The sequence below is a fragment of the Muntiacus reevesi genome, chromosome 5 (assembly GCF_963930625.1).
Source record: "Muntiacus reevesi chromosome 5, mMunRee1.1, whole genome shotgun sequence".
Taxonomy (NCBI): Eukaryota; Metazoa; Chordata; class Mammalia; order Artiodactyla; family Cervidae; genus Muntiacus; species Muntiacus reevesi.
The window spans coordinates 6,557,034-6,580,674 of NC_089253.1; the positions used below are offsets into that span (position 1 = coordinate 6,557,034).

The 23,641-nt window shown below is 39.2% G+C and overlaps 1 protein-coding gene across 1 annotated transcript in view; it reads right to left on the reverse strand.

The window, feature by feature from the left end:
- TYR (tyrosinase) overlaps window positions 1-23,641 on the reverse strand; it is a 110,823-nt gene that overhangs the window by 10,030 nt on the left and 77,152 nt on the right. Inside the window, exon 4 of the mRNA XM_065936709.1 lies at window positions 9,994-10,175. Within this exon, the coding sequence (XP_065792781.1) occupies window positions 9,994-10,175 (182 nt within the window). The remainder of the gene's footprint in view (window positions 1-9,993; window positions 10,176-23,641) is intronic.

Consider the following 23,641-nt stretch of genomic DNA (forward strand, 5'->3'; position numbering starts at 1 on the left):
GCAGCACTGTATAGAAAGTAGGAGTATATTTGCCAACAGGATTCAACCCATTTTGGTTTCATCTTTTAATCAGTTGTGCATGACAAAATGACCTGCTACTTGATTTTTAAAAACATCGCTAAATTCAATTATAAGAGAAAATGTTTGACTAAAGCAAGAAGTCATCAGCTGCCTTTTATGGAAAACACTTGAGTAATTATAAATATGACTGCCTAAATGATGAATAATTAACTGACTGAACTAAATTATATTGAAAAATTTAAAGACAATTTTAGTAAGGCTAAAGTTTAGCAATGTATAGAGATAAAATTTTAAACTCCTTGAATGTACTATAGGAACAACAGAATAATTCATAAAAAGGAAAATAGGCAACTGTTGCTTATTTTAAAGCAAAACTTCTCTAAAACTTGTGCAAATTTACAGCCATATGAAAATACTCCAAATACATTTAAATACTCTAAATACATTAAATACTCTAAAAACATTTAAAATCAATTTTACTTTTAAAATCTAACTATAAACAAATAATAAATACCACTAATCCCTTAATGTGATACTCCTTTCCCTTTTCTTCTTCAATAGTTTTTGTTGTCTTTTCAGTGAAAAGTAGCCTTTTGGACATTAGGGAAGGAACAATGAGGTGGAGCCTGGTGGGCTACAGTCCACAGGGTTGCAAAGAGTTGAACATAACTGAGCATGAACACATGCATGCACACAATGAGGTGGAACATGAAAGTCACAACCACATTGTGATCGTAAAGGATTGTAAAGACTGGCAGTTTATATGTTGATGTATCTCACATTAGTATCTGCAGGCCACAATCTCTTCTGAGGTTCAAGGCCGTCTAGCTACTTCAGAGACATCTTTACTAAGATGTGTCATTCACCCCATTTCACTATGTAACGGACACCACCTTGAGAGTCTCTCCATGTCTGGCCCTACTCCCATTGTTACTGCCTTAATGAATTCAATCACCATTTATCATAGGCCAGAAAGCTGAAAGTCATCTTCAATATCTCCTTCTGTCTCACCTATTAAATAAATCATTTTCCAAGTTCCATAAATTTTGCTTTCAAAATAACTTCAAATTCTTTTGTCCTTTCTACCTCGCCTCCTATCACTATGGCTGCAATTCAAATTTCCTTCAGCTCTCCCCTGGATACTTGTAACAGCATTTTCATCAGCCTCCCTGAATGTGCTTTGCAACTGCCATAAAACTTCCTACAAGCTGCAGCAAACATAATCTTATGAAAACTCAAATTCGACCCTGATTTGTTTAAAATTCATTAATGACTTTGTTATCTTAGCAATATGGCCCAAGACTCCCTTTTCAGCTAATGAATTCCTCCTGTCATGGGTATTCTCTGAAATGTCACTTCATTGACTCCTAGAGATAGGCACATCTCTAAATAAAAGTCATTAGGTAAATAGTGGTTTAAGGTTGTTCTCTTTCATTAGGAGGAGACTATGTTGTTTGCCACTGTATCTGTAGTGTCTAAAAGAGTGCCTTGTACAAGGTAGTTACTAAACATATGTATGTAAAAGGAATAAATAAACCAATAAAATCACTTAAAAAATACCTAGTGCAATAGAAGGCTTGAAATACACTAAAAATATCTAAAAATGACCTGAGTATTAAGAGGTGTGATTTTTTTTCTAGCAAGCTTTATTTATATGTATTGTACTATACATAAGAAAGTATTAGGCCCTCAGTCATGTCCATCTCTGTGACCCCATGAACTGTAGCCCACCAGGCTCTTGTGTCCATGGGATTTTCCAGGCAAAAATACTGGAGTGGGCTGCCCATTTCCTTCTATAAGAGTCAAGGTAGAGTGGAAGACAAACATGACTATGTGTATATATGTATATGAATATTTATATATAATTATTTCATATCTGAGAGTTTGACAAATAGATGAAGGGGATCAGAATTTAGCTAGAGGGAATAGTGTGGTCAAAAGCATGACACCATGAAAGAGTCTATTATGTTCTGGAAATGGAAGTCATAAAATCCTGATGGTGAATCTTTGAAAAACTGTTATCAATATGTTCCTTTCTTTATGCACTTTGGGTGTTTCCAGAAGGAAGGGAAAACATGTCACTGGAGGTGACCCTTTTTTCAACACACAGGAATTCACTCCCCTTATCACTCCTCCACCCTCCACCCTTATCACACCTTCACCCTGTTCACAATGATCTCAAGGATTTCAAAGAACTGATCTCCTCCACCAGCCATTTTAGTACTCCTTCTATTGGCTATGATCTTCAGGTAAAACAGAACAGGTCAACCAAACCCATATCTGCCAACTAATGGCTCCCCAAAGGGCAAGAGAATATTAATAAAATACAGATTCTCCTTTTGACCTTAAAATGTAGTTCTCCTATGCCACATACTAGCTAGATGGCCTGGGACAAGTTAGTTATATCCTTCAAGCTTCTCTTTTCTCATCTATAATCTGGAAAAAGAAGTAATAGTATCTTCATAAGGGTAGTAATGAAGGTTAAAGCAAATAATGCATACAGCACTTCTAGAGGAGTTCATGACACCTAAAAAGATTCATAATGTGTTGGCTATTATGAAGTGACTCAGTTTATCACATCTGTGTAATTTCCATCACGCATGCTTTTCAAATTGGAGAATTTAGCATTCCAGAAATACATAGTACACTTTATACCTCTATTTTGTTATTCTTTTAGTTTTGAATATTCCTTACTCTTTTCCATCTGCTATCTGCCTGCTCACCCTTCAAGGTCTCATCTTGTTTCTCTAGTTAGAACTATTCTGAAGTCATTGCCTTTTCCTCTGTACTCCTCTAGTATTCTGTTTATGACTCCTTTACTGCACTTAACACAGCCTGATGTTTCATAGTTTCTTGCACAATGGTCTGACTTGTACACTGAATTTAGAGCTCCTTGAGGCTAGAGGTATGTCATTAATGTATGTGTCACTAAGGTCTAACAAGAGGTAGGAAGTTGATAAAAGTCATTTATTGAGAGGAGGAGCTAAGATGGTGGAGGAATAAGATGGGGAGACCACTTTCTCCCCCACAAACTCATCAAAAGAACATTTGAACGCTGAGCAAACTCCACAAAACAACTTCTGATCACTAGCAGAGGACATCAGGCACCCAGAAAAGCAGCCCATTGTCTTCAAAAAGAGGTAGGACAAAATATAAAAGATAAAAAGAGAGACAAAAGAGTTAGGGATGGAGATCCATCCCGGGAAGGGAGTCTTAATAGAGGAAGTTTCCAAACACCAGGAAACCCTCTCACTAGCAGGTGTGAGGGAAGTTTTTGAATCTCAGAGGGCAACCTCACGGGGAGGAAAAGTAAATAAAACCCACAGATTACATGCCTAAGAGCAACTCCCAGCAGAAAAATACCCCATATGCTCGCATCCACCACCAGCAAATAGGGGCTGAACAGAGAGGAGCGGGCGGCATTGCTTAGGGTAAGGACCGGGCCTGAATGCCCTGAGGGCAATCGGAGGGAGCTAATGTGAGATAGCAGCTTAAACTGTGGGATAGCAAGAGAGAGAGAGAATTAATCTGTGAAAAGCCCTAACCTAAAGCACAGCCGGCCCATTCGCAGAACAAAGGACTGAGCAATACCAGAAACGAGATAGCCGGCTGCGGACGGGCCCATCCCCCGCCGGAGGCAGTGGGGAGGCGGGCACCAGCCAGAGCCTGAAAGTGGCAAACTCGGCCCCAGAGACGGCATCCCCCACCAAACTGCAAAGAGGCTTCCAGTCTCTAACCAAAGACTTCCTGAAATTCTGGATGGTTGACATCCGCTGGGAGGGTCGCAGCCAGAGATCAGCTCCCCAGAAGAGAAACAAGGCACACCAGACCGGCACCCCCAGAAACTGAGGCTGGGACGGGGAGGGGAGAAGTCGTGCTCGTCAAGTTCCTGGTTGCCTGAGCTGCTAGGACCCTGAACGGCACACAACGCAGGCCCAACCGAGTCTGCGCCTTTATGGAGTACCCGAGAACCTGAAACTGAGCAGCTTGGGCCTGGGAAGTGCACATAACTCAGGGCCCGCTCCCTGTAGAGCAGCCTGGAGCCTGAGCAGTGTAGGCGGGGAAGCACACATGCTGGGAGCCGGGGCTAACCCAGTGTGGCTGGAACACTGCGGGTCCTCCCCACACACCCAGTGACATTTGACTGCAGCGCCCCTCCCTCCCCGCAGCACGACTGAACAAGTGAACCTAAACAAGAGACCACCTCCGCCCGCTTGTGTCAGGGCAGAAATTAGACACTGAAGAGACTGCAAACAGAAGCCAAATAAACGAAGGGAACCGCTACAGAAGTGACAGGGGAAACAGATTAAAATCCCTGTAGTTAACACTGACTACACTGGAAGGGGCCTCTAGATATCAAGAAGTGTAAGCTGGAACAAGGGGCTATCTGAATCTAAGCTGAACCCACACTGCCTGTAACAGCTCCAGAGAAATTCCTAGATATATTTTTACTATTATTTTTTTTTAATTAAAAGTTTTTTTTCTTTTTTTTTAAGTCCTCTATTACTCTTTAATTTTGATTTTTATAGCCCACAAAACCTTGCAAAAAAAAAAAAAAGACCCTATTTTTAAAGCAAACTTCATATATATTTCTTTCATTTTTTTTTGTGATTTTGTTTTTTTTTAATATTGTATTTTTAAGAGTTTAACCTCTACTCCAGATTTTTAATTTTTGTTTTTCAGTATTTGATAACAATTTTGGACATTTAAGAATCCAATCTTCAGTACCCATTTTTACTCAGGAATGTGATTACTGGTTTGATCACTCTCTCCCCCTTTTGACTCTCCTTTTTCTCCCCCAGATCACCCCTATTTCCTCCCTCTCCCTTCTCTTCTCAATCCAATTCTGTGAATCTCTGTGGGTGTTCTGGGCTGTGGAGAACGTTAGGGAACAGAGTACTGCCTAAATCTCTCTCTCTATTCTTGAGTCCCCCTTTTCCTCCTCCTGCTCACCTCTATCTCCGTCCTCCCTCTCTTCTTCTTCATGTAACTCTGCGAACATCTCTGGGTGTCCCTCACTGTGGAGAATCCTTTCTCCATTAACCTGGAAGTTTTATTATCAGTGCTGTATGGAGGGAGAAGTCTTGAGGCTACTGGAAGAATAAGACTGAAATCCAGAGGCAAGAGGCTTAAGCCCAAAACCTGAGAACACCAGAGAACTCCTGACTACAGGGAACATTAATTAATAAGAGATCTTCCAAAAGCCTCCATACCTACACTGAAACCAACCACCACCCAAGAGCCAATAAGTTCCAGAGCAAGACATAACATGCAAATTCTCCAGCAACGCAGGAACATAGCCCTGAGCATCAACATACAGGCTGCCCAAAGTAACACCAAACCCATAGACCCATCTCAAAACTCACTACTGGACATTCACTACTGGCAGTCCAGAGAGAAGAAATCCAGCTCCACCCACCAGAACACCAATGCAAGCTTCCCTAACCAGCAAACCTCGACAAGCCAAACGTCCAGCCCCACTCCCTGGGAGAAACCTCCACAATAAAAAGGAACCACAGACTACCAGAATACAGAAAGGCCACCCCAAACACACCAATCTAAATAAGATGAAACGGCAGAGAAATACCCAGCAGGTGAAGGAACATGAAAAATGCCCACCAAGCCAAACAAAAGAAGAGGAGATAGGGAATTTACCTGAAAAAGAATTTAGAATAATGATAAGAAAAATGATCCAAAATCTTGAAACAAAATGGAGTTACAGATAAATAACCTAGAGACAAGGATTGAGAAGATGCAAGAAATGTTTAACAAGGACCTAGAAGAAATAAAAAAGAGTCAATTAAAAATGAATAATGCAAAAAAAAAAAAATGAATAATGCAATAAATGAGATCAAAAACACTCTGGAGGGAACCAACAGTAGAATAATGGAGGCAGAAAATAGGATAAGTGAGGTACAAGAAAAATGGTGGAAATAAATGAAGCAGAGAGGAAAAAAAGAAAAATGAATCAAAAGAAATGAGGACAACCTCAAGGAACTCTGGGACACTGTGAAATGCCCCAACATTTGAACCATAGGAGTCCCAGAAAAAGAAGACAAAAAGAAAGGCCATCAGAAAATACTCAAGGAGATAATAGCTGAAAACTTCCACAAAATGGGGAAGGAAATAGTCACACAAGTCCAAGAAACCCAGAGAGTCCCAAAGAGGATAAACCCAAGGCAAAACACCCCAAGACACACATAAATCAAATTAACAAAGACCAAATACAAAGAACAAATATTAAAAGCAGCAAGGGAGAAACAACAAATAACACACAAAGGGATTCCTATAAGGATAACAGCTGATCTTTCAATTGAAACTCTTCAGGCCACAAGGGAATGGCAGGACATGCTTAAAGTAATGACCCAGATTACTGTACCCAGCAAGGATCTCATTCAGATATGAAGGAGAATTCAAAAGTCTTACAGACAAGCAAAAGCTGAGAGAATTCAGCACCACCAAACCAGCTCTTCAACAAATGCTAAAGGACCTTCTCTAGGCAAGAAACACAGAAAGGTTGTATAAACTCAAACCCAAAACAACAAAGTAAATGAAATGGGACCATACTTATCAATAATTACCTTAAATGTAAATGGATTGAATGCCCCAACCAAAAGACAAAGTCTGGCTGAATGGATACAAAAGCAAGACGCCTATATATGCTGTCTGCAAGAGACCCACCTCAAAACAAGGGAAATACAGACTGAAAGTGAAGGGCTGGAAAAAAGATATTTCACGCAAATGGAGACCAAAAGAAAGCAGGAGTCGCAATACTCATATCAGATAAAATAGACTTTAAAATAAAGGCTGTGAAAAGAGACAAAGAAGGACACTACATAATGATCAAAGGATCAATCCAAGAAGAAGATATAATAATTATAAATATATATGCACTCAACATAGGAGCACCACAATATGTAAGGCAAATGCTAACAAGTATGAAATGGGAAATTAACAATAACACAATAAGAGGGAGACTTTAATACCCCACTCACATCTATGGATAGATCACTAGACAGAAAATTAAAAAGGAATCACAAAGTTTAAATGACACAATGGATCAACTAGACCTAATTGATGTCTATAGGACATTTCACCCCAAAAGAATCATTTTCACCTTTTTCTCAAGTGCACACGGAATCTTCTCCAGAATAGATCACATCCTGGGCCATAAATCTAGCCTTGGCAAATTAAAAAAAATTGAAATCATTCCAGTCATCTTTTCTGACCACAATGCAGTAAGATTAGGTCTCAATTACAGGGAAAAAAGCTATTAAAAATTCAAACATATGGAGGTTAAATAACACACTTATGAATAACCAACAAATCATAGAAGAAATCAAAAAGGAAATCAAAATATGCATAAAAACAAATGAAAATGAAAACACAATAACCCAAAACATATGGGACATTGTAAAAGCAGTGCTAAGGGGAAGGTTCACAGCAATACAGGCTTACCTAAGCCTCTTTAACAAGTGGTGCTTGGAAAACTGATCAACCACTTGTAAAAGAATGAAACTAGAACACTTTCTAACACCATACACAAAAATAAATTCAAAATGGACTAAAGATCTAAATGTAAGACCAGAAACTATAAAACTCCTAGAGGAGAACATAGGCAAAACACTCTCCAACATAAATCACAACAGGATCCTGTATGACTCACCTCCCAGAATATTGGAAATAAAAGCAAAACTAAACAAATGGGACCTAATGAAACTTAAAAGCTTTTGCACAACAAAGGAAACTATAAGCAAGGTGAAAAGACAGCCCTCAGATTGGGAGAAAATAATAGCAAACGAAGCAACAGACAAAGGATTAATCTCAAAAATATACAAGCAACTCCTGAAGCTCAATTCCAGAAAAATAAATGACCCAATCAAAAAATGGGCCAAAGAACTAAACAGACATTTCTCCAAAGAAGACATACAGATGGCTAACAAACACGTGAAAAGATGCTCAACATCACTCATTATCAGAGAAATGCAAATCAAAACCACAATGAGGTACCATTACACGCCAGTCAGGATGGCTTCTATCCAAAAGTCTACAAGCAATAAATGCTGGGAGGGTGTGGAGAAAAGGGAACCCTCTTACACTGTTGGTGGGAATGCAAACTAGTATAGCCACTATGGAGAACAGTGTGGAGATTTCTTAAAAAACTGGAAATAGAACCGCCATATGACCCAGCAATCCCACTTCTGGGCATACACACTGAGGAAACCAGATCTGAAAGAGACACATGCACCCCAAAGTTCATCGCAGCACTATTTATAATAGCCAGGACATGGAAGCAACCTTGATGCCTATCAGCAGATGAATGGATAAGGAAGCTGTGGTACATATACACCATGGAATATTACTCAGCCATTAAAAAGAATTCATTTGAATCAGTTCTAATGAGATGGATGAAACTGGAGCCCGTTATACAGAGTGAAGTAAGCCAGAAAGATAAAGACCAATACAGCATACCAACGCATATATATGGAATTTAGAAAGATGGTAATGATAACCCTATATGCAAAACAGAAAAAGAGAGACAAATGTACAGAACAGACTTTAGGACTCTGTGGGAGAAGGCGAGCGTGGGATGATCTGAGAGAATAGCATTGAAACCTGTATATTATCAAGTGTGAAACAGACCACCAGTCCAGGTTGGATGCATGAGACAAGTGCTCAGGGCTTGTGCACTGGGAGGACCCAGAGGGATGGGATGGGGAGGGAGGTGGGAGTGGGGTTCAGGATGGGAAACACATGCAAATCCATGGCTGATTCATGTCAATGTATGGCAAAAACCACTACAATATTGTAAAGTAATTAGCTTCCAACTAATAAAAATAAAGGGGAAAAAAAAGGAAAAAGAAAAAAATGTCATTTATCTGTTCATTTAGTTTTACTAATTTATTCACCTTTTCATGAATTATCCATGAATATAATGAAACATCAGTGCTTGCTGAACACCTCTTATCCACATGCTCTGTGTTATTTTATTGCTTTGACCATCTTCTGTTAAGTGGAGAGGACCCTGTAGTATTGAAATCTGGCTCATACGTATGCTGGTATTTGATACTGGGAAAGTCATCGAAATTGTTTTAGCATCAGTGTCCTCATCTTATTCTAGGGATAATAATACCTAATATATAGCTGCGATTCATGGGGTCGCAAAGAGTCAGACACGACTGAACGACAGAACTGAACTGAACTGAATATATAGTGACTAATAATGCATGTATAATATGGAGTAAACTCTCAGATTGTAGCAGAACATTACTATCTGTTCCTCATTTATCAAGAAAATATATGCATACTTAAACTAAGGAAGATTATTTAAAGCCTAGAAATAGTTACAATCCTAGGCTTTTATAACACTACCTTAATCATAGTCATAGCAATTATTATTATTATATCTATTAGCATTATTATTATTGTTAATTGGATTTAATATCACAATGTTAAAAACAACAACAACAACAAAATGTTCACAAGTTTTCTTGATAACCCTGGCAGGAAGTTCCCAAAAATGATTCTAAAACTGGTAGATATTTTTCTTGTGCAGACTGCACTAGGCTCTTAATGCCCTTAATCATCACAATATCTCTTTGAGGTATTACATTCCCAATATGTTAGGTTAAGAAGCTGAAATTCAGGGAATTGAAGTCAGAATTCCCAACGTCACACCAAAGTCAGTTTAAGCATCAGGTCTCACACTCACTGTTTTCTGATTTTAATTCTAGTGCTCTTCCCAGGTTGCCACACACAGAATGCCTCATATTAAGCAGAATGGGTAAGAGCTTAAAGATTCTTGCAGCTTGGGCCATGCAATAATAAATCAGTGATGAACTAAGGATTATAATGCACTTTACAAGTTAAAGCATTGGGGGATAACACTGTAAATCATAAGGTTTTGCACACTTTCAGAAAAGATTGGTCACATCAGACTGAGCAATTCATATGAGAGAAACTGAACTTTACCTGACTCTTGTAGGTAGCTGTAGTCATAGCCCAGATCCTTGGATGAAATAAAGAAGTCACCGTTTCTGTAGAGGGGGATGAAAGGGACCATGTAGGATTCTCGGTTGTGTCCAATGGGTGCATTAGCTTCTGGATAAACATCTTGAAGAGGACGATACTTTCGAAGCCACTGTTCAAAAATACTGCAGAGGAATGGATTATTCAGAATCAGAAACATATTGCTGTTGAAGAAATATCTAGAGTTCTTAAAGTAAAATAACAAGGCATATCTTAAAATCTAAAGCCATGGAAATATACCAAACATAGTTTTCATGCTTTGAAAAGATTTTGTAAAGCCACAGTTCATGCTGTCAAGCCCTGATGAAATCAACTCGTTTGAGAGAAATATTAGATGATAATTTTGGAAAAGGAATTTCTTAGATGATAAGTGAAAGTTAAATGACAGGTTAAAACCCTTCAGAATGCCACAGAACAAGTGTAATTATTGGCTGAGTGACAACCGAGACATAGTAATAAATTATATATGTCCCTTATCTCCAAAAAAATGTCACTCAAAGAAAGAACATGCAAAACTAAATTGGAATTAATATTAGAAGTTGGCTATTTTTTGGTCATGGTAGGGGACTTTAATTCAACCTCCTTGTTATATTTAGAGAAGTATATGCTTAATGAGGGCTGCCCATGTTGATTCAGCAGTAAAGAATCTGCCTGCAATGTATCAGTCCCTGGGTTGGGAAGGTTCCTTGGAGAAGGGCATGGCAACCCACTCCAGTATTCTTGCCTCCCATAGACAGAGGAGCCTGGCGGGCCACAGTCCATGGGGTCACAAAGAGTCGGACACGACTGAAGAGACTTAGCATGCATGCACATATACTTCATGAGTCTTGTTGAGAGAAAGAGCTCACTTTCCATGATAGAAGTCAAACATACTTAGCACTTACCGTTTCCCAACTTCCCAGGAAGCTACAGTATGACCACAAGATCAATACTCAGCCAATCAGACATACCCATTCAAGACTTTGAAACAGGAGATACTGACACAAAGAAGCAAGGACAATGGACAAGCACTCTAGCAGTGGGCAAGGGCAGTGGTGCTAACAGCATCCTGTTTGTAAGCATGAGATCAGAGGTGTCAGTAAAGGTAAGCGCTGCCCAGAGGTACCCTGTGCTCGAGAGCGCAGCTCCAGCAGATGATCTGGCTGCTGCCCTCTTCTCTCGTTCTTACCTGTTTCTCATCCTGCATCTCCAGGATCTCCTGAATTATCCGCTATTCTTTCAGCAAATTTGTTCCCTGTTTAGTTCAGTCAGAGTGAGTTTCTGTTGCAAGCAATTAAAAACCCTGACAGGAACAAAAGCTAAAAAACTAAGAGATTGAAACTGTCCAGTAAGGATGGAAGTGAAACCAAGTGTAACAGAACGTGTAGTGGGTAAGTAAAGGGGTGACAAAGAGAATGCCTCTGCATGATCAGACCACATAACATAGAGGGAAGAACACTAGATCTGGGGTCAGAAAACTCCCCTTGGGTCCTAGATTTGTGATTTAAGAGCTGTATAAGTTGTATAGGCTCATAAGCAAATCACAGAAACGCTCGGAGGCTTAGCCTTCACATCCTTAAAATGAAAGTAATAGTATCTATCCCATCTGTTTCCAAACAAATTATCCAACGTGGTAGCTTTTAGGAAAGTGCTAAATATATAAGCTATTGTTATTTAGCTCTAGAATTTAAGCTCGGAGGCAAAAGGTTAGTGCAAGAAGCTGGTGTCTAAAAAAGAAAGTGATGTTTCAAGCAAACAGATAATTTTAAAAAAGCATTTTGAAGTACAGTAAAGAAGAGAACAAGGAAGCCAGATGGCAGCAGTGATGATCACTTTTTGATGATGAAAAAGAATTCTATTTGTTTAAAAAATCTGGACTTCAAGTGCTAGTTGTGGTCAAAGTTGTTTTCATTGTGAATTAATCGAAGGATCAGTCAGCTGCTGATAAATACCTTGATTATTAAATACATTTTCTGAGTATTTGCTGTATGTTAACATATTTAAGTTTTGAAGAAATGTGAACCTATGTAAAACTCAAGTTCTGTGGGTTTTGACAAAGTTGTCTTAACTTTAAGACAACTTTAAGACTCTAAAATGTCTTAACCTGTTTAATTTTCCTTTTATTCATCTGAATAATGAGAGTAATATTTAAGTCATGAAGGTATTGAAAGGATTAATTAAGCAACCTAAATGTCCATTGACAGATGAATGGATAAAGAAGATGTGATATATATTTATATATATGTATATGTATATATGGAGAAGGCAATGGCAACCCACTCCAGTACTCTTGCCTGGCAAATCCCATGGACGGAGGAGCCTGGTGGGCTGCAGTCCATGGGGTCGCTAAAAGTCAGACGTGACTGAGCGACTTCACTTTCACTTTTCACTTTCATGCATTGGAGGAGGAAATGGCAACCCACTCCAGTACTCTTGCCTGGAGAATCCCAGGGATGGGGGAACCTGGTGGGCTGCCATTTATGGGGTCGCACAGAGTCGGACATGACTGAAGCAACTTAGCAGCAGCAGCAAATGTATATATACACACACAATAGAATATTGCTCAGCCCATAAAAAAGAATGATATAATGCTGTTTTCAGTAACTTGGGTGGACCTAGAAATTACCATGCTAAGTGAATTAAATAGGTAGATTGAGACAAATATCATATTATATTGCTAAAGGGGAAGGGAGTAGAAGGGTAGTAAAATAGGAATTTGGGATTAACACATATACACTACTATACATAAAATAGGTAAACAAGGACCTGCTGTATTCAATGTCTTATAATAACCTCTAACAGGAACTGTATTCAATGTCTTGTAATAACCCATAATGGAAAAGTATCTGAAAAGTATATATACATGGGCATCCCTGGTGGCTCAGTGGTAAAGAATCTGACTGCCAATGCAGGAGATGTGGGTTCAATCCCTGGGTCAGGAAGATCACTAGGAAAAGGAAATGGCAACCCACGCCAGTATTCTTTCCCGGGAAACCCCTAACGGACAGAGGACCCTGGCGGGCTACAGTCCATGGGGTTGCAGAAGAGTTGGACATGACTCAGTGACTAAATAACAACAATGTATGCACATATATATCTACAATAGAAACTAATCAATTTGCTGGACACCTGAAACATTGTAAGTCAACTCTACGTCAATGAAAATTAATTGAAAAGATTAAAGGGTTAATTAAAATAGCATAAGTAAGATATTGGAACAGATTCTGATGCTGGTAAAGACTGAAATCTAAGGAGAAGGGGACAGCAGAACATGAGATGGTTAGATCGCATCGCTGATTCAGTAGACGTGAATGTGAACAAACTTTAGGAGACAGTGAAGCACTGGAGAACCTGGTGTGCTGCAGTCCATGGGGTCTCAGAGTTGAACACAGCTTGGTGACTGAGCAACAACAGCTAAGATACATGGCTAAGCGCTGGACAGATGGTGAGGAGAAGCCATCCTCATCCCCACAGCCTCTCTTTCATTTCTTCATGGTTCACGTTATACTCGAAAAACGTGAGAGATGTGAGACATGCTACCATAGAAATGCCAAAATTGTGCATATTTGAACTAGCTCTTTAAAAATGGTTATTATTCTTTAAGCAGAAATGGGGAAACAGTATTCAAGAGGAATTTTTTTTTTTTTTTTTTTGGTGTGTACCTCCATTTCCTCAACTGAAGAAATTAGGAACTGGCTTAACTGGCTTAACAAATAAATCCCAAATTCTTTTCAAGTCTTGTATTTTATGAATTATTCTTCTTATTTTGATGTCTATGGTTTTCTTTTTTTCATGAAAGCATTACTTGTTCATTAGACAAAATTCAGAAAATAGAAACATGCAAAAAGAAAATTAAAAAATCACATATATTTGCTTAATATTTCTGTTAGTTTTTTAAATATGCAAATATAATGTTATATACATATTTTAACAAGAAAAATTATAACATAGACACTATTTTATAAGACATTTTATTAATATTAAATGTTGAAGTGATATGTAAACATGTTTAAACAATGTTCAGCAGTTTTCAAGTGGTAAATCTATTTTTTAATGAGAAGGAGGCCCTCTGATAATTAATCTCTCCCCATCGTTATTAAACTTTGGCTGATTTAGAAACAGTCCAATATACAATGAGCTATTAGATAAGAGCTTCAAGCAAACATTGTGCCTTTTGTCAATTGAGAAAAATTACTCTTATAGTTCAGTTTATATATAATCTTATTTCTGCCAAGAAATAAAAATTCTTTACCTAAATAGGACAAGGACATGAATTCTTAGCACCAAGAGATATAATGGATGAAACCATTAATGTGCTCACCCACCTTATCCACCTTTTAAAATGAAGGTATTAATCCTGTTTAAATTCTTCATCAGTGGTTCTCATCTTCAGTTAATTTTATCAAACCAAGTCTAGAATGGCTCACATCAGAATACTAATGTTTAACTTGGATAAGCACACTGACATTTTGGGAAGCAAATTATCTTCTTACCAAAGATTTATTTAACCTGCATCTAGATGGTTTTCTGGAAGCCTGAGCAACAATGAAATGCACAAGAGAGGGTTTAGGATAAGGTTAAGCTGATCACAGGAGGAATGTGTTTTTTTGTATAAAAATAACACGGATGTCCAGTCACTTCCATCCTTACAATAAGACAAAGCTAGATAAGTGGAAAATCAATGACTTTTCTTGGACCGTGAGAGAACCGAGGTCACAGAGCAGAGTGCTTCTCCCCAAACTGCAGAGGTAAGTGCAAGCAGAGGAACTCGACTGCCATTCGCTTTTCAGGAGGAGACGCTGGATCCATAAACCCAAACACTTTGATAAATGCCTGGACACTGGTGATGAGAGAAGCTAGTAATGAGAGATACTCCTGGGACCCATAGTCTTAAGGGGATTCCCACACATGTGGGGCATTTACCTCCAGGAACGCCGTCCGATTTTCACAATAAAGATCTGAGAAAGATCCTTTCCTGGCTGTGTCGGGGGAGGGAGAGAGTATCCATTGTGAAATACACCCAGAGGTTTTCTCTACACCAAAGTCCTTTAATCCAGAGAAAATAACCACCGGAGTGTTATTCCAGTAGGAGGAAGCGAATTCCTCTCAGTCCAGCCTCTTTCAGCCTTCCTGTCTCATTTAAGGCCACGTGGGTCAGGGCTTCAAGGAAACAGATTGGGAATATGACAACTAAAAAAAGAGAAGAGATCATAGCTTCAAGAAGCTATACCACTGCAGAAACACTCATGACAGTCACAGCCCCAAGACACTGGCCATCTAAAAGACTGAAATTTAATCAGAATACTATACAACACTTTCCCTCTCCTGTACTTTACCATGATACCAACAGTGTTCTAGTATGATAAAAGTGGATTATAACTAAAAGATCTGTGAGACAGATAGTTTCTGAGGAATAGTATCACTTTAAGTCATAGAATAAATGTTTGATTATAAGCAGAAGTGTAAAATAATAGTCTCTGTGGAATAGTATCAATTTAAGCCATAGAAAAATGATTATAAGCAAAAGTGTAAAATAAATATAGATGAACGCAAACTGATATGCATACCTACAGACATCTACCATGTGGAAGAATTCCAAATAATTATGTAGACACTTCGAGTACATAAAGGAGCAATGCACAATTCCCACTCCTTACATGTGGGCTGTCTGTAGTAACTTTCCCCCAAAGAGTACAGTATGGAAGGGCGGTGGAACCATTTAGGAGTTTGAAAGTGAAAGTGTTAGTCGCTCAGCCATGTCCGACTCTTTGCCAACCCTATGGACTCTAGCCCGCCAGGCTTCTCAGTCCATGGAATTCTCCAGGCCAGAATACTGGAGTGGGTTGCCATGCACTTCTCCAGGAGATCTTCCCAACCCAGGGATCAAACCCAGGTCTCCTGTGCTGCAGGCAGATTCTTTACCATCAGAGCCACCAGGGAAATCCTTAGGTTTGAGAAAACTGATGAACATGTTATCTGCCAAGTGACCAAAGCTAACACTGCCCATGGTCAGCCATTGACACCATGTACCCTTGATACAGTGGGAAGAGAAGAGTGCTTTCCCCTCGGTCCCCTTCCTCCCCAAATAACTCCAGTCTATAAAATTCCAGTCGAGGGGTATTCTGTAAAACACCTGAGCAGTACTCCTCAAAACTCTCAAGGTCATCAAAAAGAAGCAAAGCTCGACATGATCACTAAATGCAATATGAGATCCTGGATGGGATCTTGAAACACAAAGAGATATTAGATAACAACTAAGTAATCTTAATAGGCTGTAGTTAATAATAATGTATCAAAATTGTTTCATGAATTGTGACAAAACTTTCATACTGATGTAAATTAAGAATAGGGGGAACTGGACAGAACCACTAATAATGGCCCCAGATATCAGCCAGTCTGCATCCATCCGATTGGTTGCTTGCATTATCCTATTGATCATCACCCACTTAGTTCTAATTGCTTCATCGTCATGAATCTTATGAAGAAATCAGGGACCACAGCAGCTATTCTATCATCTGGATGTTTCTCCCTGGACTATGAGAAGGTACAATGTTAAACCAACTCATGGTGGCAAAAACTGACCCTTGATGACAGTCTGGCTGTTGATCTAATGCACTACCTTCTACTCAGAGTGGGATTTAACAAGAAGCTAAAGAAGCTCATGCTTAAGCATTCCTTCACTTTCCACGACTGTCGATGGGCCCTTTAGATGTATTGAGTTGGTCATTTTGAGGATTTGCGAAAGTCGAATATTTGCTCACAATCAAAAAAAAAAAAAAAAAAAAGAATAGGGGAAACTGGATGTGAGATATATGTAAACTCTGGTATGTAAAGAGAAAATTATTCTTAAATTCCCTTTTTAAAAATAGAACAACAAAGAAACCTAATGTGGTTGGATATTAGGGAACTTATTTGCTTTAGTACATTCACGGGAATAACAAAATTGTATAAACACAATAGAATTCTTTTTCATTGATTTATTCAACCATTTCGTAAATAGTTGAATATATTTAAGCATCTATAAACTTGTTCTCTGTCAGGTATTGATGTAGTTCTGTGTCCTTGTAGTACTTAGATCTAGTGGTGGAGATGGATACTAACCAGTAATTTCAGAAATTTATCTTTAATTACAGACTGGCAAATACAAAAGTAACGTGGCAATACAATTTAGTGAAGAGGTCTGATTGATTTTGCTGCCTTTGGGAAAGTCTTTGATAGTGTTAAAAAATGACTGTTTAGAGAAGTGGTATATAAGTGTTTCTGAAAAAAAGAATAGAATTTGCAAGAACCTTCAATGGGATGCTACATTCTCTTATCTGTCTCACTCCTCCCATAGCTTCACTTATTATCTACAACAGATGACTTCTCAATATATATTTACAGAGTAAATCTTGGTCTGAAATCTCAGTCCAAATTTCCAGCTGCCCAACTGGCACCCTCATTGAAATATCTCAAAAGCATCTTAAAGCGCAGCACACAGAATCTTCAAAAATCATGACATTAACATCTCTTCCTTATGCTACCCTTCTCCACTGATCGGTAACTTTGGGAAGAAAAATATCTCTCCAGCCAGAATATGTAAAAAGTGACCAATGTTATCTACGGAGAGAACAGTTTGAGATGAAGCTAGAGAGAAATCAGCGGCAAAATCAAGAAGGGCAGTTGAGGACATATAAGAAATATTTGCAATTTCTCCTAAGAGCAATAGGAAGTCACTGTCTCTGCGATGGTGAGAGATAATATGAAAAGATAATTTTTTGAAGAGTATACAGATTGCACTGTGAAGAAAGAACTGGAGGATAGTCAGAACTGATGTGCAGGGAACAAGGGATGGGGAAATCAGCAAGAAAATGTATCCACGTTAAAAAAATAATGTGTAGCCTTCCAAGTGGTACAACTTAGGAGTGAGGCATCACAGAAGACTCCTCATCTTCTGGTTAGAGGGGACTCGCAATCAAAACAGGCAGAAAAAAGGAAACTGGACAAATTTGGTAAGGCCCTGGAGGCAGATAAGAACCCGGGTCTTTGGGCTGATATACCTGGGCTGCTTCTTCCTCTGACACTCCAGTCACCTCTGCCGAGAATTGTATTTTATTCTTCCTTTCTCTCCCCGAGTGGATCCTGAATTCTGTCACTGACTAAGCCTTGCATTCGGGGGCAGTGTTTGGCAACAGAACTGGAAAGGCACAGAAAAATAGATGCTAGAATATGAGTTAAAGACTCCACTTCAGAAGTTATCTCTGAAAATGGAAAAGAGTATATAGTCATCGACTGTAGTCTATAGTTATCCTATTTTCTTTCCCTGTGGGAGGAACAAATCGAGACTGAAAGAGAGACATTATTTTCAAAGCAAGCAAAAGTACGCTGGAAAATACCAGTGCTATCTACTAGCTATGAAACCTCATCTTTTTAATCTTCCTTTTCTCTGTGCCTAACACACAGTAGGTGTTCAACATTTACATAATCATTGCTGCTGTCCTCCTGAGTTTATAATCTCACCCAGGAGAATGAGTTCTTAATAAAGCCATTTCTGTTTACACAACCTCTTGGTGTATGTTGCTTATTGACTTAAGCCTCAACACATCAAGGAGGTATCTGTTAATATTGATCCCATTTTACAGAAGAGAACATTGACTCAAAGAGTTGAAACTCTGCCAATGCTGACCCAACAAGACTGCGGTAGAGAATCCAGAGTTTCATGTCAGATTTCTGTTAGTTTTACAATTATACTCAACTTGCAGAGCAGTGGCCAGAGCCCAGGTGTTCTATTCCAAGTTAAATACTCTTCCACTAACAAGCGAAATGTTAGTGATTGCTATTTAAAGCAGAAAGATGGGCAAAGTATTAATGCTTTGCTCCAGGTGGTACTAGTGGTAAAGAACCCACCTGCCAATGCAGGAGACTTGAGACGCAGGTTCAGGCCCTGGATTGGGAAGATGCCCTAGAGAAGAGCATGGCAACAATGCCAGTGCTCCTGCCTGGAGAATCCCATGGACAGAGGAGGCTGGCAGGCTACAGTCCGTAGCGTCACAGAGTCTAACACGACTGAAGTGACTTAACACACACTAAGCATTTTAGAGCCCTGCACGTAAGTGAGAACTAGGTATCATTTGTCATTTTACTTTACCTGAGAAATGAACATTTTACTATAAAATCTCTCAACAGTGCAGAGAAGAGTTATGAAATATTCCCAGCGATAGTCTAAAGACTTGTGATTTTTCTTTGTGGAACTGAGACCATTTTTACTTCCTCCCAAAGGCCATGAGAACCCATAGACCAGCACCAGCTTAGGTCACAAAGTGGCAACAGAGAAGGGGGCCAAACAGAACGGCCTTGGCACAGACTCTGGGTCTGTGTGTTGACCTACCCTTGAGGACCAGCTTAGTTCCTCCTGAGGGAGGCCAGTGAGCACCCATGAATGACTCTGGGCGTACTGAGTCTTATCCAGAAGCTGACACTCACTGCAGGCAGGTGGGAGAAAGAGGAGCTAAGGGAAGAGGTGCAGAGCATGCTGTGAACACAGAGGAGCCTGCAGGATGTGCGAACAAAAGGGCAAAAATCCAGCTTCAGCCGTTTATAAGCAAAGTTTCCATGCCTGAGTGCATGCTAAGTCGCTCAGTCGTGTCGGACTCTTTGAGATCCTATGGACTGTAGCTCTCCAGGCTCCTCTGTCCATGGGATTCTCCAGGCCACAACACTGGAGTGGGTTGCCATGTTCTCCTCCAGGGTTATCTTCCCAACCCAGGAATCGAACCCACAACTCTTGTATTGCAAGTGGATTCTTTACCATGGAGCCACCGGGGAAATCCCTTTTCTTACACTTCCCTTAAACTTTTATTTGTCACTGTATCTTTTGCTTCTTCAAGGCTTAGGGCATAAAAACATCAATCAGATTTACTGTTTCCCTCCTTTGATCATTACATATGTCATGCAAATCGTAATTATTTGATTATGTGCCATTCTCCAATAGTATATGGGGGATCCAGGGAGAGTAATGATGTTGTCTTATTGGTCACTGCAGACCAAATGTCCATCACAGTGCCTTCCCATTAACAAGAGCGCTAGATTCATGTAGATAAAAAATATGTAAAATTTATGAGAATTTTGTAGTCTTTTTGGGAGAGAGCCCACATTTTATTAAATTCTGAAAGAGTATGAATTAAATATTAAAGAATCATTTACTTAGTGGTTAACTATTAGAACTGAGAGAAGGAGAAATCCAAGAGATGCTGATGATTTATTTTGAGTTGGTTATCTTCAAAAGTGGTATGACTCTCTGACCCACACCAGTTAGCACAGTGTCTGGCATGTAATAAGCATGGTTGTTGTTGTTTTTCAGTTGCCCAGTCACGTCCAAAACTTTGCGACCCCATACCAGGCCTCCCTGTCCATCACCAACTTCCGGGGCCTGCTCAAACTCATGTTCATCAAGTCAGTGATGCCATCCAACCATCTCATCCTCTGTCGGCACCTTCTCCTCCTGCCTCCTTCCTCTTCTGTTGAGACCACTGGAAAAACTTGGAGCCTTTCTTTGGGTTTGAAACAACAATGTCCCAGTAATTCCTCTTCTTCATGTTGCTGGCTAATGATATTATAGAATTCATTTAAGGAGTATTTGGAAATTTTTACTGAAAAGCAGTAATTTTAAAAGAGATGGACACTTTAAGAGCATAAATTGTTAGGAATCAGTAGCTGCAAATGAAAAGCCTGCTATACAGCTAAGAAATTCAACCTCAGTTGACTGTAATTCCAAATATATACTCTACTCCTCAATTTCTTAGCTTAGTTGAGGAAAGGCCAAAGAAGTCTTTGGGGAATGGGTAGGGGGTGAAAACCAGACTAAAATCATTTAAGCTACCGATAAAACTTGAAGGAACTTAGGGTACAAACTAAAATATCAATGATAATGAACTGAAAAGAACCAGCAAACTAGAAGTCTAAGGGGAGAAAAAGGCAGTTTCAGAAGTTACTGTTTTTTCTTTTCCCATAAATACTTACTAGTATCATTAAGTGGCACGGTACCCTACTAAGAACCATGTACACTACCATATGTAAAATAGACAGCCAATGGAAATTTGCCTCATGACTCAGGGAACTCAAACCAAGGCTCTGTAACAACCTAGAGGGATGGGAAAGCGTGGGAAGTGCGAGGGAGCTTTAAGAGGGAGGGGACACATGTATACCTATGGCTAATTCATGTTGATGTATGGCAGAAACCAAAGCAATACTGCAAAGCAATTATCCTTCAATTAAAAATAAATAAATATTTTTAAAAACATGAAGAAAAGCGAACCACAGTGCTTTCCGTGTGGTGATAAGATGCACCCAGAATTGAAAGACACTGCATTAGACAAAAATTGATTGAAATCAAACAAGCCAAGCTGCACTCACAGACCAGAGCTAGTCAGAATGAGTTTGTGAAAAAGGTCCTACAGGGCCAGCTCTCTCAGCTGATGCTCAGTGTAAGTGAGAGGCAGTCTATTCATGTGGCTCTCAGTAGAGGCTACTGGTTGACCTTCAAAGTCTCTGTGTCTTACCTGGGAAGTTATGCTAATAAAGCTTACCTGGTTCCTTTCACTATGGTGCCCATTTTCTAATTTGTTAAACACTGTATCTTGAACCCACTACATGTTAAGCTCCAAGGATGGAAAAGAAACATTCCCATTCTCATGGATCTCACTCCATACCATGATAAAAAGATAAATAAAATTTCAAAGCAATGTAAATGACACTTCGGAGGGGGCATGTGTATAAAACCTACGGGATTACAGAAGAAGCAGCTAACTGCTGGAGTCGAGGAAAGTTTCACAGCAGGGATGATATTTAAACTAGATGGATAGATTATGGGGAAGGCATTGCACAGACCAACAGGGAGCCTGGGCCCTCATGCTACTGAGAAATGAAAGTGGCTTGGTATGTCAGAATGGAATACAGAGTTGTGCAGGTTCCACAGGAAGTGGGACAAGAAAGGTGAGAAGAGTCAGACTGTGAAAGATCATCTGTCCACCAAGGAGATGGAAGGTTGTAGGGATGGGGAAGTAGTTTTAACTCCATCCTCAGAGTTAATTTGCCATCTAAGTACATTTGATAAGAAGTGAACATGACTGAACTTGAATTTTCTAAATGCAATTATAGTGGGTATGTATATTATTAAATAACAATAAATCAACATCTATTACTCCTATCTATTGAAGATCACACAGTGAAACAGAGGGCCAATAGTGAAATATATGCAGACAATTATTACTTTTCTCCAGGTAGTTACGCTGCCTCTCTTCCATACAAAATTTCTCTTCTCTTAAACTTTTCCATCACTTTCTACTATTCATCATCAGAGTGATGCTTGTAAACAACTAATCAACTCAGTACTGATTCCCATTTATTAGGTAGTCATGTATCTAGCACTAGGCTTGGGATTTTGACATATATCATCATATTATTTCTCCACCAGTGCTGCATGAGAGGTATTAGTAACAGTAGCTGTAGTGAGAGTTAGCTCATATAACACTCATTATATATCAGGTACCATTCTAGGTACTCCTATATGGGAACTCAATTAATCCCCCAAATAATTCCATAAGGAATGTTCTGTTGTTATCCCTATTTTGCATATGAGAAAACTGAACCACAGAATGGTTATGACAATGTCCCAAGGTCACATAACTTGGATTCAAATCCAGGATTTGGCAGGATTGAAACACAGGAGTGGCAGGATTCAAATCTAGGCAGTCTAATCTCAGTACCTGCTCTTAGCTTTAGCAAAGTATGTCCTCATGGTGGTATTCACACTAAAATATAGAAAAAAAAAACAAGCAAAGAAAAAGCAGGAGTTTAAATAACTTTCCTCAGTTTATTTAGTTAATAAATGTAGCAGGGATACTCAAACTCAGGTTTGCTGCACTCAGCGCTTCCCATAAATGCTTCCAGTTGTGTGTTTTGCAAACACACACACACAGAGAATAGACCTATGTGACTTGCACATTTTCCCATTTAGTCAGGAAAAGGAAAAGAAAGTTGGAAAAGAGATTTTGAGTCTCAGAGATTTTCTGTGACTGAGTATTAGAAATGAAGGCTCAATCTGTTCGCTGCTATATTCACAGAACTTAGAATAGCATCTGCACACAGTTGGCACTCAATAAATGTTGCATAAATAACTATCCCAGAGAGATACGAAGAATATATTATATATATTCAGCGAACGGTGGTGGTGGTTTTGTACTTAAGTCGTGTCTGACTCTCGTGACCCACGAACTGCAGCCCACCAGGCTCCTCTGTCCATGAGATTCCCCAGGTAAGAATATTGGAGCGGGTAGCCATTTCCTTCTCCAGATATTTAGTGAATATTTATTCACTAAATGGGGATTTATTGAGCATCTCCCCACACAGGCAAGTCAGGCAGTATACATGGTAATGTGGAAGATAAAAGATTACAAAAGGCAGAGTCCTTCTCATAGGCAATGTTTAGGAAGGATTTATACCATTTACACATATTTTTTTGTATCTTTCCTTTAGTCAAGGCTCTAGGACCTGTATATGATGTGAAAAGCCTTTTTAGGTATTGATACTTAAGTCATCCCTCATCATAATAACAATATGCTCAAGGTGGGCATAA